The sequence below is a fragment of the Falco biarmicus genome, chromosome 6 (assembly GCF_023638135.1).
Source record: "Falco biarmicus isolate bFalBia1 chromosome 6, bFalBia1.pri, whole genome shotgun sequence".
Taxonomy (NCBI): domain Eukaryota; kingdom Metazoa; phylum Chordata; class Aves; order Falconiformes; family Falconidae; genus Falco; species Falco biarmicus.
This window is the reverse complement of record NC_079293.1, coordinates 77768536-77785109: the sequence shown is the minus strand read 5'-3', so window position 1 is coordinate 77785109 and position 16574 is coordinate 77768536. Positions and strand designations below refer to the sequence as shown.

Here is a 16574-nt window from a genome sequence, read left to right as displayed (position 1 = left end):
AAAAAGTAGAAGGGGGGAACAGGGGGAAGATTCTGGTAACCGTTGCCAACCCCAGCCATACATTTCCCCCCATGTTTTAGTACCTACTCTAGTTCTTGTTAGATTAAACATTTTTTAACTCTGTATTAGGACCAAACATCTTTGGAGTTTTATATAGCCTTTTCTGCTGCATGCAGTATTGTATCTTTAGCATCAGAATGCATACAAAGGCATAAAGCATGAGATTCATTACATTTTACTAGCAGGAGTGTGAACTAGTCTCTTTTCACAAGTGAAGTAAAACTACAAGTGACTTACACAGATCGTTTTAAACAAGGGCAGTTTCACATAACAGGATTTTTGAAACTTTCCTTGACACTGTCAGCATTGCATCCCTACACAGACTGCCTGAGCCTCCTTTGCTTGCTCTGCACCCAGCAAGGACCACTGAACAAACCTCACCCACTTGTTACGCAGCCTGTCTCCTGCCCTATCGAGGTGCTAAAATCTTGTATTGCTCCATGAGCCTGTAAAAGTTAATGCTAGCAAAACAGAATTCATGTATTTTTAATTTTTTTTCTAAATCAGATAAAATCAGGGGGGTTATATACATGATTATCTAATATCACAACTACTATGGTGCCACTGTGGTTATTAAAGATGTCAAGATAATTGCACCTAAAGGGGGGGTGGGGGAAAGACATTCCATATGTTTTCATGGGGAGTTTCTTCCTGGGGATAAATGATATTATGCTGTACAGTAACACATCTAAGCACAATCCTAGATAAACATGTGATTCGTAGGGCAAGGCTTATATTTTTAAGGCTAGGTTGTGCATTGCTATTTCATATCTCAGCTTACTTTGGCCTAGTTATTTTTCTTCCGTACCCTCACTCAAATTAGTCTTCAAAAAAAGGCAATGGCTTAAATGGCCAATTAAACACCTTTAAAACAAGGCATATCACAGCATATGCATAGATTTTACTGGGGAATAATAAAAAAGAGCTTATAAATACTTTAGGGCAACACTGATAACACTTGTAATAACTTCAGGATATTTTAATACGTGCTGGAATCCAGCTTTTTGTGGCTCAGAAAAATGCAGTTTCTGGGTTAAAAACATACATGAACTAACGTTTCCTCACACAAAGCATTTAAGCTTAGAAGCCCATTTTAAAACGCTTAATGGAAAAAATCAGAAGTACTCTTTCCTATTCATAAACCGCTTCAGTTTTTTAATGCATTATTTTTATCTTCTAGATGAATTTATTACACTTTAGTACCAATTATTCTATAACCTGAATATTGTAACTGGTCTTAAAAAAAACCCCAACAAGTTATACTAATTCAAAATGTGTTATTACTGAAACCTTTTCTGAGATGAAAGGTTGCCTTTGAGATATGCAAGCCAAACACTGCAGGTACAATTTTGCTACAGTTTTTTCTGTAGTGGTTAGTCATACAGTAAAAATAATTTAGAGTTTAAAAAATATGCCCACAGCAGATGATTTCTGCCTGAGGCACAGAGGACTGATATCAGTTGAGCTGTCAGTAAAGGACTACAGGTAACTATATAATAGTTCAGAGAGCCTAATCATCCATGTGGGTACTTTAACCAGTATCAAGGCTTTTACTGGATAAATTTAGATTTTTAGAGATACCAGGTTTGGCTCAAGCTGCATCAAGCAAAGCCGTAAGGATGAAACTCAAATGTACAACACTCCATGCTGGCCCAAATTTAAGGTATGATAAAGTCATAATCTAGAACAGCTATGAACTTAATCACAGAATGCTGAAGGCAATGGCATTACTAAAAATATGCAAGTTAGCTAGAAAAGCCAGTTATCCAAAATGCAAAAGCAGAACAAACAGAACCAGTCAGTAAGGAAAAAAATTTCATAAAAACACAAGGTAATTGCCAGCAAAAAAACATGCTTTCAAATTAGAAGAACAAATCATTACTTATGTTTTTCCCTTCCTGTCATCTATTAAAACACATAGCTCATCATCTACCACCAAATAGCCTACTCATATTTGCTCATCACTTGCTGACTCTTACCTTCAGCTACCTACAGCAGTTCTAAAAAATGTTACTTTCCCCTGAACAGCTGTAATGGCACTCTGTGGCATTGAATAAATAACTTTGAAAGCTTATTCTAACTTTGTAAAATACTACAATCCAAACAGAAAGACCCAAAAAAATGTTTTATTCTTTTCTTACCTGATTCTTTAGAGCTCTTTACCACAAGTGAATCTACCTCTACTGATTTTGGTCTAAGTGGTAATGATTCAGAGTCTAACTTTGGTTTTGCTACTGGCTCAACTTCAGATTTCGGTCGAAGACAAACAAGTTCTCCATTAGACCTGTAGAAAGGAAAAAAAAAAAAAAAAAAAAAAAAAAAAGAGAGAGAGAACCACATATCTAGTCAAGCAGATAAATAGTTTACAACTGAAACATAACAAGAATTAGAAGTAACCTGAAAAAAATACTGAAATATTTTCCAAAGCCTTAAAATCAAGTCTGTTGGAGACTAACTCTAGTCCTATAAACGAATTCTTCTTTTCCAGCTCTTGCAGAGTTGTCAAACATGTACAATCTCCTTGTAAAAATAACACAAAACTTTCTCTACAAGGCACATTTTGGCATTTAAAGCTAAAATATTATACTTCAGGGCAACAGAAATCAAGAAACCTGAACAGCACCCTCAGCAATCTCTCATGAAATAATTCAGAAACATACTCAGACTCCTTGACATCAAGATCTTCCTGTAAAGAAAAAAAAGCTGCCAAGAACAAGTTATTTTGTTCTGGGTATAGGATAATGTACTTTGTATATACGGCTTTTATTCTACCATGCATTTTTGCATGTCTGGACACATCACCCAGGGACAAAAAAAAAAGAAACCACCACCAAAACACACACAGCAAAAAAAAACCCAAAAGATGGCATTTTCCTTTACAAATCTTGCCTTCTTTAATGCCGTAACATAAAACTAGAATCATAGAATCATCTAAGAGAACTTTAAGGTCATTCAGCCCAACCATTAACCTAACACTGCCAATTCCAGTAAACCATGTCCTCAAGTCCCACATCTACTACCTCCAGCGATGGTGACTCAACCACCTTCCTGGGCAGCCTGGTCCAGTGCTTCAAAACAGTGTCGGTGAAAACATTTTTACTAACATTCAAACTAAACCTCCCCTGGTGCAATTTGAGGACATTTCCTCTCATTCTATTACTTGCTACCTTACGAGAAGAGGCCAACCCCCACCTGCCTACAACCCCCTCTCAGGCAGCTGTAGAGAGCGATCAGGTCCCCCCTGAGCCTCCTCTTCCCCAGGCTGAACCCCCCCAGGTCCCTCAGCCGCTCCTCATCAGCCCTGTGCCCCAGCCCCTGCCCCAGCCCCCTGCCCGGCTCTGGACACGCTCCAGCCCCTCCACGTCCCCCTGCAGTGAGGGGCCCAAAGCTGAACACAGGGGTCCAGGGGCGGCCTCACCGGTGCCCAGCGCAGGGGGACGGGCACTGCCCTGCTCCTGATGGCCACACTCTTTCGGATACCAGCCAGGATGCTGATGGCCACCTGGGCCACCTGGGCACACAGCTGGCTCATGCCCAGCCGGCTGCTGACCAGCACCCCCAGGCCCTTTCCCACCAGGCACCTTCCCAGCCCCCTGCCCCCAGCCTGTAGCGCTGCCTGGGGTTGCTGTGACCCAGGGGCAGGACCCGGCACTGAGCCTGGTAGAACCTCGTGCCATTGGCCTCGGCCCATCGGTCCAGCCTGCCCAGACCCTCTGCAGAGCCTCCTGCCCTACAGTGAGTCAACACTCCCCAACAACTCAGTGTCATCTGCAAACTGACTGAGGGTGCACTCGATCCCCTCATCCAGGTCATCGATAAAGACATTAAACAGAACTGGCCCCAGTGCTGAGCCCTGGGGAACACCGCCTGTGACCGGCTGCCAACTGAATTGAACTCCATCCACCACCACTCCTTGGGCTTGGCCATCCAGCCAGTTTTTTACCCAGCAAAGTGTACGCCTAAGCCATGAGCAGCCAGTTTCTCCAGGACAATGCTGTGGGAGACAGTGTCAAAGGCTTTACTAAGGTCCAGGCAGACAGCATCCACAGCCTTTCCCTCATCCACTAAGAGGGTCACCTTGTTACAGAAGGAGGTAAGGTCAGTCACGCAGGACCTGCCTGTCATAACCCCATGCTGCCTGGGCCTGATCACCTGGTTATCCTGCATATGCCATATATAAATACTACAAAACAGAGCAGTTGTCAGTTTCAGTGTGTCCCTGTCATTAACTCACCTCCCAAATGCTTTATTTAGACGTTTTACTGTAGCAGGAAAAGAGATAGCAGCCTTATCTTCCTAAAGCAATGTTAAACTTTCAGACACTTAAATATATTTAAATACCCCTAAGAATTAAAGTCTTCAGTTATTAAAGGACCACTGTTTACTACAGACATCTATTTAACTACACATATGTATCCCTCCATAGCTGTAATTATTTGTTAAAATTGAGGAGAACATGACTTGTGGTTTTTTTTTAAAAAAAAAATCTTTACTTGGGAAAGTCTCCAAAATATGAAGTTCTATAACATAACTGCACACTGAGAACCTAACCAGAAGAATCTGGCAATGGTCTAACTCTTCATTCAGGCGTCCAATGTTCCCAGGGCTCTGCAGGGTGGGATCAGAGGCAGCCGATCCCTGTTGGAGTCAACCATCCAAAGTGTGTGCTTTATCCACACTCCCTTTCCCCACTGCCCTCCCCTCCTCACTGCTTTCTCCCTTTAGATATTCTTCCTTTTGGTTCAGCTATACAGGACCTGCTCTAAAGATGATAAACCTTAACAAATGCTTGCTGCCACCCTGTATCTTTGCATGTATTTAAGGTGCAAGCTCTTTAATGTAGCAGCTGTCTGCTCCTTTATTGGTACAAGGCCAAGTGCATCACAACCTTACTTTCTCATGGTTCTTTCAAGTGAACTAAAAATCCCAAAGGGACAGTTACCCGTCAGGAGTTTATATACAGTTTTGGGTAAGGATCTAGCAAATACTTTGATAAGACAGAAAGGGAAACTGTGTGGGTGACTGTATTGATGCAAAATTAGTCTCAGTGAAACACCATAAATAATTCTTTTAAACTCATGAGAAATTTTTTTTTCAAGTGGATCTAAAAGAAATAGTGAGAATTACTTGCTATTACCCTCCCTGTTTGTCCAGTAACTCAACTGAGAATACTCCAGACAGCATACAGAGACTGGATGTAGTTCTGTAACAAGTGCTTTCTTCCCCAGGAGAGCAACACTGCGTACTTTTACTACACGTACTAACTGTGCTAAACCCTTCCTTTCCATCTACCTTACTCTACAGAAATGCTGAAACATCAAACGTTGATGCAGCCCAAATCTTCAGGTTTTTTCCAACACCATAATAATTCTCAAGTACCATGTCCATAGATTCTTTTACACCATACTGCTACTGTAGCTACAACTTCTTCATTATGGGGCAGGCAGGCTTAAAGCACAGCATCCCACAGATTTGTAACTTCATCTGCTCCATGGTTAGTTCTGCTGTTAATACTTACTCTGAGAAGGATTCAATATCTCAAACGACTAGAAAGTTCTAGTGTTCACATTGATAAAGACTCTGAGAACTAAGACACTGGTAGATGTAGGACGAAACTTATCCTTGCATCCTTTTAACCCTAAAAACATACGTTTCTTCCCACCTCATCCATAAAGGAAGATCAATCAACAAACCAAAGAAAATACAGTTGTGTATATTATTTAGGTTATACTGACTTGGACACAGATGATGGCAAAATAGGTTTATCGGGACGTTTTGGGTGCAAAAGTCCTGCTCTCAGTAAGCTGTTAGTCTTGCTTGGAGGAATAGGCTTCTTGGGTGGTACTTGAGGAGCTTGTGGCTTCAAAGGCTTCTGATCCAAAGCTCCTTTTTCATCTGACAAAGTAAGTCACCACAACATTTTAAAAACCCATGTTGTATAGAATTCTTACAACACTAATCAATTAGAAAGCAACTTCTGTCAGAAATACTTTCTTTGAAGATCAAAGTGAAAAACAGATATGCAAGTGTCTTAAGCGATACCTTATCAAAACACAGAAACTACTTACCTGAACTCAAAAAACATGTTGAAGTAAGCAAAACGTCTTTTTACTGAGACAAAAGAGTAGCAAGAAATTATGGATTCATATTATTATACGGCAAGTGACAGCTAAGAACCAAGAATCTCCCTGTATTGCTACTGCTTTTTTCTTTTCCACGATTCACCTATCTCCTCTTTAAAAGGCAGGGTTTGGAGGTTTTATTCTTTGTAACTAGACTTCTTCCATACACAAAAGCAACATAATTTAGCTATGGAAAAAAGGGGAAAATTAATATCTATCTGAATAACTGAATTTATTTTAGATAAAGTCAACCTTCCTGCATATTTGAGATACAAATTAAGTATGGGAAAATCAAACAAAGTTAAATTTATTGTACAATGGCTGCATGTCCCAATTGAATACCATCCAGAGGAGCTGACATATAACATACGGGACCCTGACAAATTCAAGCTGCTTCACAAATGTTAGTTTAATAGTCCTCAACGCATGTTCCCTAATCACACCCTGTAGGATATCCAGGGCATACCTTCTACTTTCCCTTTTAAAATTATGCTACAGCTCAGTCAGGCATGCATAAAGTACTGAGGACTTACAATATCGCTATGTTATAGTAAGAAGTTACGGTCCTTTACAATTACTGCCCTTACCAGGCAGTAAATCAGTAAACTGGGATGGAAAGACTGACCTTCAGCTTTGATTCTCCCCATCCTCCCCTCGCACGACTTTGCTTTTAACCAAGTATTGGTCTAATGTAAAACGTTTACATATACTATGGATTTGGGTGTCGGGTTGGAAATTTGCTTCAGCTTCATCACAGCCTGAACTGTGAGGTCTATGACTGACTGACTTTGGACAAGTGCTGAAGCCCGTGAGTGTCAGCCCTCCAACTGTAAAATGGGAACACACTGACTTACTGTCATTGGAATACAAGTAAGTAAACAGAGCAGAGAGATACTTCTGCAAAAACGCATTATCCAGGGCGGAATTTTCTTCCTCTTTTGGTATGTTTAAACATTAGAAGGAGATATGAACCAAAACCCTAAACTGGTTAGCATCCCCGTCCAGTCTCAGTACCGAGTTTAACAAGTTGAGTACTGAAATACTGGAAAGATTTTGCCACACGGTGGTGCTGACTGTCCTATGTAAAACAGCCCATTACCAGCGCTAGCCACTTCTGCCTACTGATCTCTATGCAAGATTTAAATTTTAAACGCCCAATAGCAGTTAGCATTAACTGATGATCAATTAGCTTTATTTTAGCTATGCTGAACAGAAGTTGAGAATTACGCCTTTTATTTTAAGAAAAAGTGAGTTCATAAACAGGGCAGAAAAGATCCTGTCATCAAATCGTATTCCTGAATTATCATCTGTCAGTTTCTCTTCAATTACTCCCACTCAAAATCTGAATATAAAAACCATCCACAGCTAAGTGGAAAAAGTTAATACCAAAGGTCAAAATTCACCACGAGCACAGAAACTGAACAATTCTGCCGGACAAAATGGCATGCCTCTTTTTTGGATTTTGCTCTGCAATGGAAAAGATAAGCGTTGGCTAAAAATGAGCACTTTAGTAATGGAAATAAAAATACTAATCTGAAGGCATTTACACTGGACAAAAATTTCTACATGATACCACTAAGTGTCCTTCACTATAAATACAGAAATACTTACGGGAGTATTGTTTTAATTTTTTTTATTGCAATTAAAGTCAGATTTATTACTCTTCCAATAGGCATAAAAAAATTACATGGTTTGATAGCTTGTGATTAGCGCTGTTCAATTATTTTTTTTAAACTAATTAGAGTACAATTTCATACTTAATTAATCACTAGTACCAACATGGTTATTTTTCCATAAGTAAAACAGCACTGATAAGCAGGCATTTATTCTAGTAAAACACCACTGCTATCTAAATAACTAACTTTTAAGACACGACCTTCAACTGAATATGAGACACTTACTCCATTTCCTGTACAACAGTAAGGGGCTGTTCTCTACCTTAATTTTTCAGAAGCTCTCATGTTCTAAGCATTTTGGACGATGTCACTCAGTAACTATCTTTTTTCCTATATTCCTCCATGAAAGCTAAACTCAATGACACAAAGGTTAGCACCCCGTACAAACAGAAGCAGTGTAAAATTGAACTTACTTCAGTTTAAACAAACTTAAACTTACAAAGAGCCAAGTGACCAGAATTTCTAGAATCATACAGCTGATCTCAATTCACACCTGAAGATACTGTTCCAACAGATAAAAATAACTTTTTTGTTCACATGCAGAGGAAACAGCTGAATTTAACAACTATCCTTCATATGAAACACCTGAGAACATGCTTTGTTTAAGATGTGGGTTATAAAATCTACCCAAGGAAGCCAAGAAAACCATCAAGCAGGTTTACTTGTCAAAATGCTGTCTAGCTATAGTCAGCCAGTTCACTATTCACAGCACACAGCATGTTTTTCTAATACGGATAAACTGCAGTAACACCAGAACTACTTCTTTAAGACCCAACCAGCATGTTTGTTTAAGCTTCTGACTTTTAAACACAATCAAACAGTTTGACTTGGCAAACTTTTCAAATATGAGAAGAAGCCTTTTAGAAACATGTTTGGGTGATAATAGTAGCTATTTTTTTTCTGAAAAAAGGTGTCCTTTAAATTTTAAGAATAAAGTGCTAAACATCTCCAAACTCTGTGAAACTGGAAAATACGAAACATAGCAAGAATTAACAAGACAAGAAATCTCTGTTTCTGAGCATTGTGACCATAACATCTGTCTGAGTGCTGTAACTGTTCCGTTATTTCTTTCAAAAATACTTCCAATCAGAGACCGATTTCAGCCAAAACATTCAGAAGTAGCAGCAACCATTTTCATTTCTAGTAACTTACTATTCAAAACTGCAGACACTATCATTTAATATCCTTAAATGAATTCAATAACTATGTTATTATTGTAGTGCAATAAACATTTTCCAGAATGTAATGAAGTAACAAGAAATAAACATTTCTTAAAAGAATAGTTGCTGTTCTAATTGCTCTAAAGACATTTCCACAAGATCACAGAGATGACAAATTGAGTAGATGGCATTAAGAGAATCTGTATGATGCCTTCCAAGCAGGTACCCACTACAGAGAGCAGCCAAGCTAAAAACTGTAACTGATTTACAAGATCATGGTCTGAAATTCATTATGAAGCAAACTGGTCTGACCTTTTTCTTCAGGCCTCAAAGAAGGGAATTTCTTCTCTCCAGCTGGCAACTCAGGCTTTGGAGCTGAATGTGAAAACAAACCATAGATATTTCTCAAAGAGCTTTAATTATCTTAGTCACTATCTAAAAATATGACAAACACAAACTGGTGTGTATTTTCTCCTTTGCAAGGAGTGTAATACTATTTATAAACAGTCACCTGAGCCCTAAAATGTTTCCAAAGTTTTTGAATATTTTCAGGAAATATGCAGCAGTGGCAAAATAAAATAAAATAAAAAAAAAGTAAGTCATGCACAGCTTCCAACATTTTGTATTTCCTCAGACACATACTACGTACCTGTACTTTTAACTGGAGGTGGAGGTTTCTTTGGCTTCTGCAAAATGCACCCAAAAAAAAAAGTTACAATAAAGAAACAGAATTTCTCTACTGAAGACAGACTTGTTTGTGTTTTGTTTTGCATACTGTAACATCTAGCTTGTTTACTAGCCGATTTAAAGCATTTCACACAGAAGCAATCAATTCACAGACAGAAAACACAGAACTGGAGTAATTCCTCTGATATCTCCCAGACAACCAGCTGCAAAAACAAGAACAAAATGCTGGTTTCTTTAAATCAGATCAATGATTCAGCAACATGCATAAGTAGCAGAGGTACAAAGAACTAAAAACTAAGAATTATATATTTTCCAGTCTAAAGAATTGCTCTGATCGCACCCATTTGAATTTCGCTATGTAAACCTTAATTTTACTTCCATTCAAGTTTAAAAGAGCAATCAGGTAAATTTTTGAACCAAAAATCATCGCTTTCATTAAAAAATAAAAAGATTCTAGATTAAGTATCAGAGGAACTATTTAAATTAATGGACTTTTAAATTACAATAATGTAAGAAAAAATAAGCAGTGTTTGCAACAAACACTGCAGTTACATGAAAAACATTGTTTTGAGCTCCCTTATCATGCATATTTAAGTGGGAAAGGTAGACAAACTACTCTAGTCATTAAAAAAATCACCAAGTATTACAGTGCCAAAGTCTGTACACTGAAAATAACTCTATTTTAAAACATAGTCACTCATCACTTTCCTTAAACTGGTAAAACTGAATTTGAAACTCTCTCCTGTTGAAGGAGCTATGGCACCTCTCAAGCCAGACATCTCAAGCCTCGGACTCCAAATCCTAAAAATACTGGTGTCTCTGGTTGCAGTAAGAACAAGACTCACTGATAAAACAATCACAAAAACCTATAAAAACACCTGTTCTTTATACAAACACTGCTGAAACCATATGGGATCAGTGTAATATAGACCCTCCAAAAGTACATTGCAGTGGGTATTTTTGAAAGAGTTGCTATGGATGGATTTCCCTTCTGTGCCTCTACTGCTATTGAATAAGCTCTTAAGGCACAAAGATTCTATTCCAACAAGTGAAATGCAATTAAGCAAACATGAAAATCCATATCAAATTTCTTTCTCTAGTTTCAGAGAATACAAAAGTTAGTGAACTGAAGTAACAACACTGGATTTTCTTTCTTTCCCAAAAAAGAAAACACATCATCCAGCTGTGCAGCACTGCTACCTATGTATATATAAAAATATCACAGAGTTCAGCATCAACTTGCTGTTATGTAGTTCCAGTCTATGTTTTTTATTAAGTTGATATCAAATAGCTGATCACAACAATCAGCTATTCAATGCCTTGAACTACAAAGCTGCTCAGTGGAAGATGAATCCCCGTATCAAGACATACTACACAGAGCAGAATAGAGGATCAAAGCAAGGTCTGTCTACAGGAAACATTGTCTATGGTAAAAGAATAATTTTCTTCCTTCCCTCTCTCAAGGGAGCAATTCTGTATTGTGAAACTGTGATACTACCCACCCACCCCTGAAATCAAGTGAGCTGTATTTATAGCATTTATGCCACCCTTCCAAAGCTGAGAATCAATTTGAAAAGAAAGCACTGACTTGGAGTAACTACACTTCCTGTGTATATTAAGTAACTCAGGTTAAATGCTAAGGCAGTAACTATCTATCAGGTTTTATCTAGCAATCCTCTGTTCCTCTGTGAATGTCTCCAATTCCAGACCAAACAGCACTAAATTACTATGAAACTCAAATGCTGTTCTGCTGAGATATAGGCTTCAGCATTTAGATGTCCCGATCTGGAGCTGAATCCATCCCATCTGGGGATGACATACATCTGTCAATTAACACAACCATCTTTGCCGCACAAACTTGTCCGAACCAAAACACCATACAAATGTCAATAAAAATATATAGAATAAGAACAAAAACTACAGGACCAAAGAGTACCGCACGAAAACACAAATTTTTACAAGTTAGCACGTAAGATGGTGAAAAAAATATTTCTAGATCCCATCCAAAGATTATCCTTCACACACCGCAACCTACTGGCAAGTCTCAACGTGGAAAATTCCCAGTGGGTTCCACAGGGGTCATTCAGCATTTTGCTACTACAGATGGAAGAGACCGACTGCTTATCTGCTTTCAAAATAGTAAGAGCTTAACTCAGTAATCAGTAACGCATCACACTATATTATCAGAACCATTTCTATATGGCCTAACCATCCTCATTAATTACAGTTATCTCAAAAAGTATGCCTCAGATAAATATTTGAGAAATTTTAAAACAAACATTAACCTTTAAATCTTTCTTCTTTGATATAGCTAATTCAAGATAAATATTGCCAAAATTGTAATAATATTTTAAGCAGCATAACGTGCTCTGAAGTCTTTTATTCTTTGCATTTCCATCAATAATTTCTGGGATAATAAATGATACATGTAAGAACTTACAGGGAAGTCTTTATCAGACTCTTGTATTTGAACAGCAAAATTATCTGGGAAGACTCCTTCTTTACCATTTAGTTCTCCTTTCCACCAGCCTGGTTCTCTAGTGTCCTAAAACAAACAACAGGACATTTCAATCAATATTTACTTCTTCCCCAAAACAGATACAGTTACAGGAACAACATTTTTGCTTTTACCCACAATATAAAATAATTGTTTGTCTGAAATATCACATTTACGAGAGGAATACTTTTGGCCACATTAGCAAGAGGAAACAGCTACAGATCAGATCAGGTTTGGTCACTCTATTTTTTAAAAAGGAGGATGAAATGATACTACATCATATATAAGATAAGGGTATAAGGATAAGATCACCTTATGACCCAATGTACAATATTCAATGTTCTCAACTGCCTTGACTGGCAACTTCTTCAGTAAACATTTAAAGTGTCACTGGAGTAACACACAATTCTACTGAATAAAAGTGATTCTGATGTGATTGATCAGGTCCATTGGTCTGAAAAGGGTGAAGAAGCAAGAGGATATAACCTACTGAGGGAAAAAATAACCACATGAAGACATAAAAAAATAAAAAAAAAAAAAGGAGAATTAATTCAGTGGCACAGAAATCCATTACATGATCTTACTGGATCGAGGCCTTAGTTTGCCCATAACAGAAGTATGACATTATTTGAATATTTTAGCAGCATAAATAACAGCTTTCTTCTGTGCCTCTGATCCAAAGTACTGCAGATGTCACTCCTGCATACAAAACCAAGAGGATTACTGCTGATATGTGCCACTGTTAGAAGCACCAAGTAGTTCACCCCAAAGTTCAAGACACAAGGACAATTCAGCACTTACTATAGCTGAGACACTGAACAGATAAAGGAGTAGGGTAAAAATAAAATGTAAAATGAAATAATATTAAAAAGAAATCCCCCCCTCCCCTTAACTAAAGGAGGAATCAGCAAGAAAAAGACCTGAATAGGTGATTAGTGCTGAAAGTAAAAGTTTGGTGAAGTTTTCTTTCATTTCTCCCTCCACTACCCTTTTAGATAAGTACTACAGAGTCCAAGATCTGAACAGTGTGTGATGGTGGAAGAGATAAGGCATCTATTGCTAAACTTCACTTAACCAGTGCTGAGGTATATTAGAAAGTCAGAGACAACTCCATGGACAATGATCATATGTACATAAACAGAAAAGAAACAGCCACGGGGGACAGGCTTTACACAAAGTGTGCATGGTAAAGAAAAATAACTCTTAACTCTTGGCAAGATCAAAAACCCGGACTGAGGCAGCCACCTGGAAGTTACATCAATATACCCAGACTTCAGAGGATGGTTTTGAGGGAGAGCTCTGCTCCGGATAACCCTTCTGGCTCCAGTCTGGAGCAGCTTATGCTTTCAGTAAATAGGTTTAAAAAGGACAGAGAGACAAGACATTCAGTGAAGACAGGGCAAGGGCTGTCACATTTTTAAAAGTGGCTTCCATAGCTACTCTTTTCCATTGTAATTACAGTCAATACTACTGACAATATCAATTCTCTTGTTAAGAAAAATGGCCATCTTTTCCATAAACTTAAAATACTCCTAAAGAAATAGTGTTACTTTTCTTCTGCAACTGTGCAAAAGCTGAAAACAAACAAAAAAAGAAACATTCCACCTTTTTAGGCAAGTTGTTATTCCTTAATAGAGCAGTATATAACCTAACAGGCCAGTACTGCAGGGAAGTTAAATATGAGTAGGTTCATTTCTTGTTTACAACCATCTCTGCAACAAGATAACGTTTCAAAGAGGTGTTTTCAATATTTAACACAAGTAAGAACATTCAACTAAATCATCATGTCTCTCTAAATAGCCAGACAGTATCATTAGCTTCTGTACGGTTACTTTGAAATACCAAGTACTTCTAACACCTGGACTTCATTTTCCTACTGAAAACAGTTGCTCAGGGTTGTTTTTTTTCATAATACCTAGACCAAAATCAGTAAGTACAGATATTAATTTATTACCTTTTGACACAATAACACTTTCCAACCACCACCTCTAGGTCAGCCTGATATACCACCAGAGGAAAAAGTACAAGTTCTGAAGATAAAAGGGCTATTTGCAAAGCTTTTCCAATTTCCTCACTGAAAAAGGAGCTGGTACTAGGCGTATACTGATTTAACTAGACTTTGAGGAATCCAAGATAACTTCCCACCTTGGAATGATCTTTAAGGACATCTGTATCTCCACCCAGTGCAGACAGAAAGTTGACTCTCACATGACACAAATTAGCCTACAAGAACACCTACTGCAACAGACTCTCCTGCTTTCACATTTTATACCATTACCTACCTGTAAAAAAATCCACAAAAGCTAGACAAATGGTTAAAGCAGATGAAATATCTTACCTTACTGATTATTTGAATGATCTCGCCTTCTTTAAAGCTGAGTTCATCATTTGAGCCTTCATAGGAAAATATTGTCCTGCAATATTCCTTGGCTGAAACAAAGCAGCGCAATTAAATTAAACTTCCAAACCATTGGTAGTAACTCACTCACATAGTACCAGGTCACTTAACACCATGTGAAAGGAGATCTTGGAAATTACCATGACAATCATACTTCCCTTCTAAAGCAGTCTCATATGGCTGGTCTACAGATGTTCAATATGTCATTCTGATCACAAGAAAAATATGATTATGTATTTACATAACTATGGAGGTAAGTCTTTGTTAAGTCAGTAGTTTAAGTTCCAAAATATTTTTTCCACAACCGCAACTTAATTCAAGTACTCTGACTTCAGAGGCACATGAGGAACCTACTCAAAATTGTAACAGCCTAACCCTCCCCATAGCATTATGTATTCAGGTTTGAGCTACTTCAGGCAAAAAAGGTTTCAAGCTTTTTACTGAGTTTATAAGGTATTTTCTTACCTAATTCTTACCTAAATTTCAAATTTTTAATCCTAATTAAATTCATGCAATCATTTCAAGGTGCCATCCTTTATCAACACATACAATTACAAAAACTTCAAATACTCAAGCAGCACATTTGCTGAAATTCTCCAGTAAAACCAAGTCACTGAAGCAAAGGAATTCTTGGCTAAGCACCTGAAACCAGACCTCATCTGAGCGATCAACTCAGTCACAGCCTCTTCTGCAAAAGTAGAAAGAATAATTTCTTTCTTTCCATTTGGTACAGTTCAATAACTAATCCATTTAAATTTGTGATAATTCTAGGTGAAAAAGCAGGAGGGGATTTGTTTTCCTTTCCCACACTAGAACAAAAACAACAGGAGAAAGGCCAAAACACATTATTATAGAAGTCTTGATTGCAAAGCAGTTTTTGCACCTTTTTTAACCCCAGCACATGTAAAACAACTTGGCAAATAGAGAGACTGGATTTCTTTATCTGACAAATTAAGGAAGCAAACAAAAGGACTCTGATGTGCTGCCACAACCCATCAGGTATTTGGCACTGACAACACACAAAGGTAAGCAGCTGCATCAACCCTGTTAGGCAGCAGCACAACATTAAGCCACCATCAGGACCTTCTGCAGGTTTTGCTGGATGGTAAGAAAACAAATGATTTGCAGTTAAATCTTTTTGTTCTTGTATTTTGTTTAATCGAGATACAAATCTTAAGTTAAAAAATGCACAAATTGCATTCTTAGACTAAAAAAAAAAAAAAAAATCTACCTTGGTCAGTGACAACCACTGTGTTAAAATGCAGAGGTACACCAAGCTTAAGAGTTGGATATATATGGATTTCTATACAGATACATTTATCTATGTAACCACATGAGTAATCCTAGGTACAAGAACTTGCATTATTTTACCGCCTTATCTAGTGATCAAAAATGCTCAACTACAAATGGACTACATTGTGTTTGTGAAGAATTACAGAAACATAAGAACTACCATGTCAGAGAGATGAATGTTTAAATCAAGGTTAAAAAAAGAAAGAAAACAAAAAAAAAAACCCACAAAGACTAAAAAAAAATTTACAGGTACCTTACAAATATCTATCAAATTCAGGGATTTTATTCATTAGTAATGAATAAGTATAACAGAAGTGTAATGTATTTCTATACATCCTGATTCTGCAAAAATACATGCATTTCCTTACTGCCTCTCACTGCCTGGGGATTCAGCCAGCACACAGGCACTACACAATCCTAATCTTCTCTCCTCTCCTCCTCTAAGCACCTCTCCCCTCGTCACGTACACCAAGTTCCATAACAGCAAGAAAACCATGAGCCAGAAAGTGGCCCTTTCGCTCTGCTCCAGCTGCCAGGAAAGCTGGAAACAGGGAGCACTGCAGACTGCCAATGTCCCCATATATGCCAGGCTGTGAACCCCAGCAATCAGCACCACCCGAGAAACACAGCCACGTACATTAAGCGTATGTACTATTTGCCATTCTGGCATTTTTTTTTGTA

The 16574-nt window shown here is 38.0% G+C and overlaps 1 protein-coding gene across 2 annotated transcripts in view; it reads right to left on the bottom strand.

Annotated features, from left to right (window-relative positions):
* CD2AP (CD2 associated protein) overlaps positions 1 to 16574 on the bottom strand; it is an 89580-nt gene that overhangs the window by 10456 nt on the left and 62550 nt on the right. For both annotated transcript variants that reach the window (XR_008822612.1, XM_056343995.1), the window contains exons 8-13: positions 14541 to 14632; positions 12146 to 12250; positions 9668 to 9704; positions 9331 to 9393; positions 5796 to 5955; positions 2202 to 2344 (exon numbers count right to left, since the gene is read on the bottom strand). Coding sequence is in view for 1 of the 2 variants with exons in the window: in XM_056343995.1 (XP_056199970.1) it covers positions 2202 to 2344; positions 5796 to 5955; positions 9331 to 9393; positions 9668 to 9704; positions 12146 to 12250; positions 14541 to 14632 (600 nt within the window). In the remaining variant the exon portion in view is untranslated. The remainder of the gene's footprint in view (positions 1 to 2201; positions 2345 to 5795; positions 5956 to 9330; positions 9394 to 9667; positions 9705 to 12145; positions 12251 to 14540; positions 14633 to 16574) is intronic.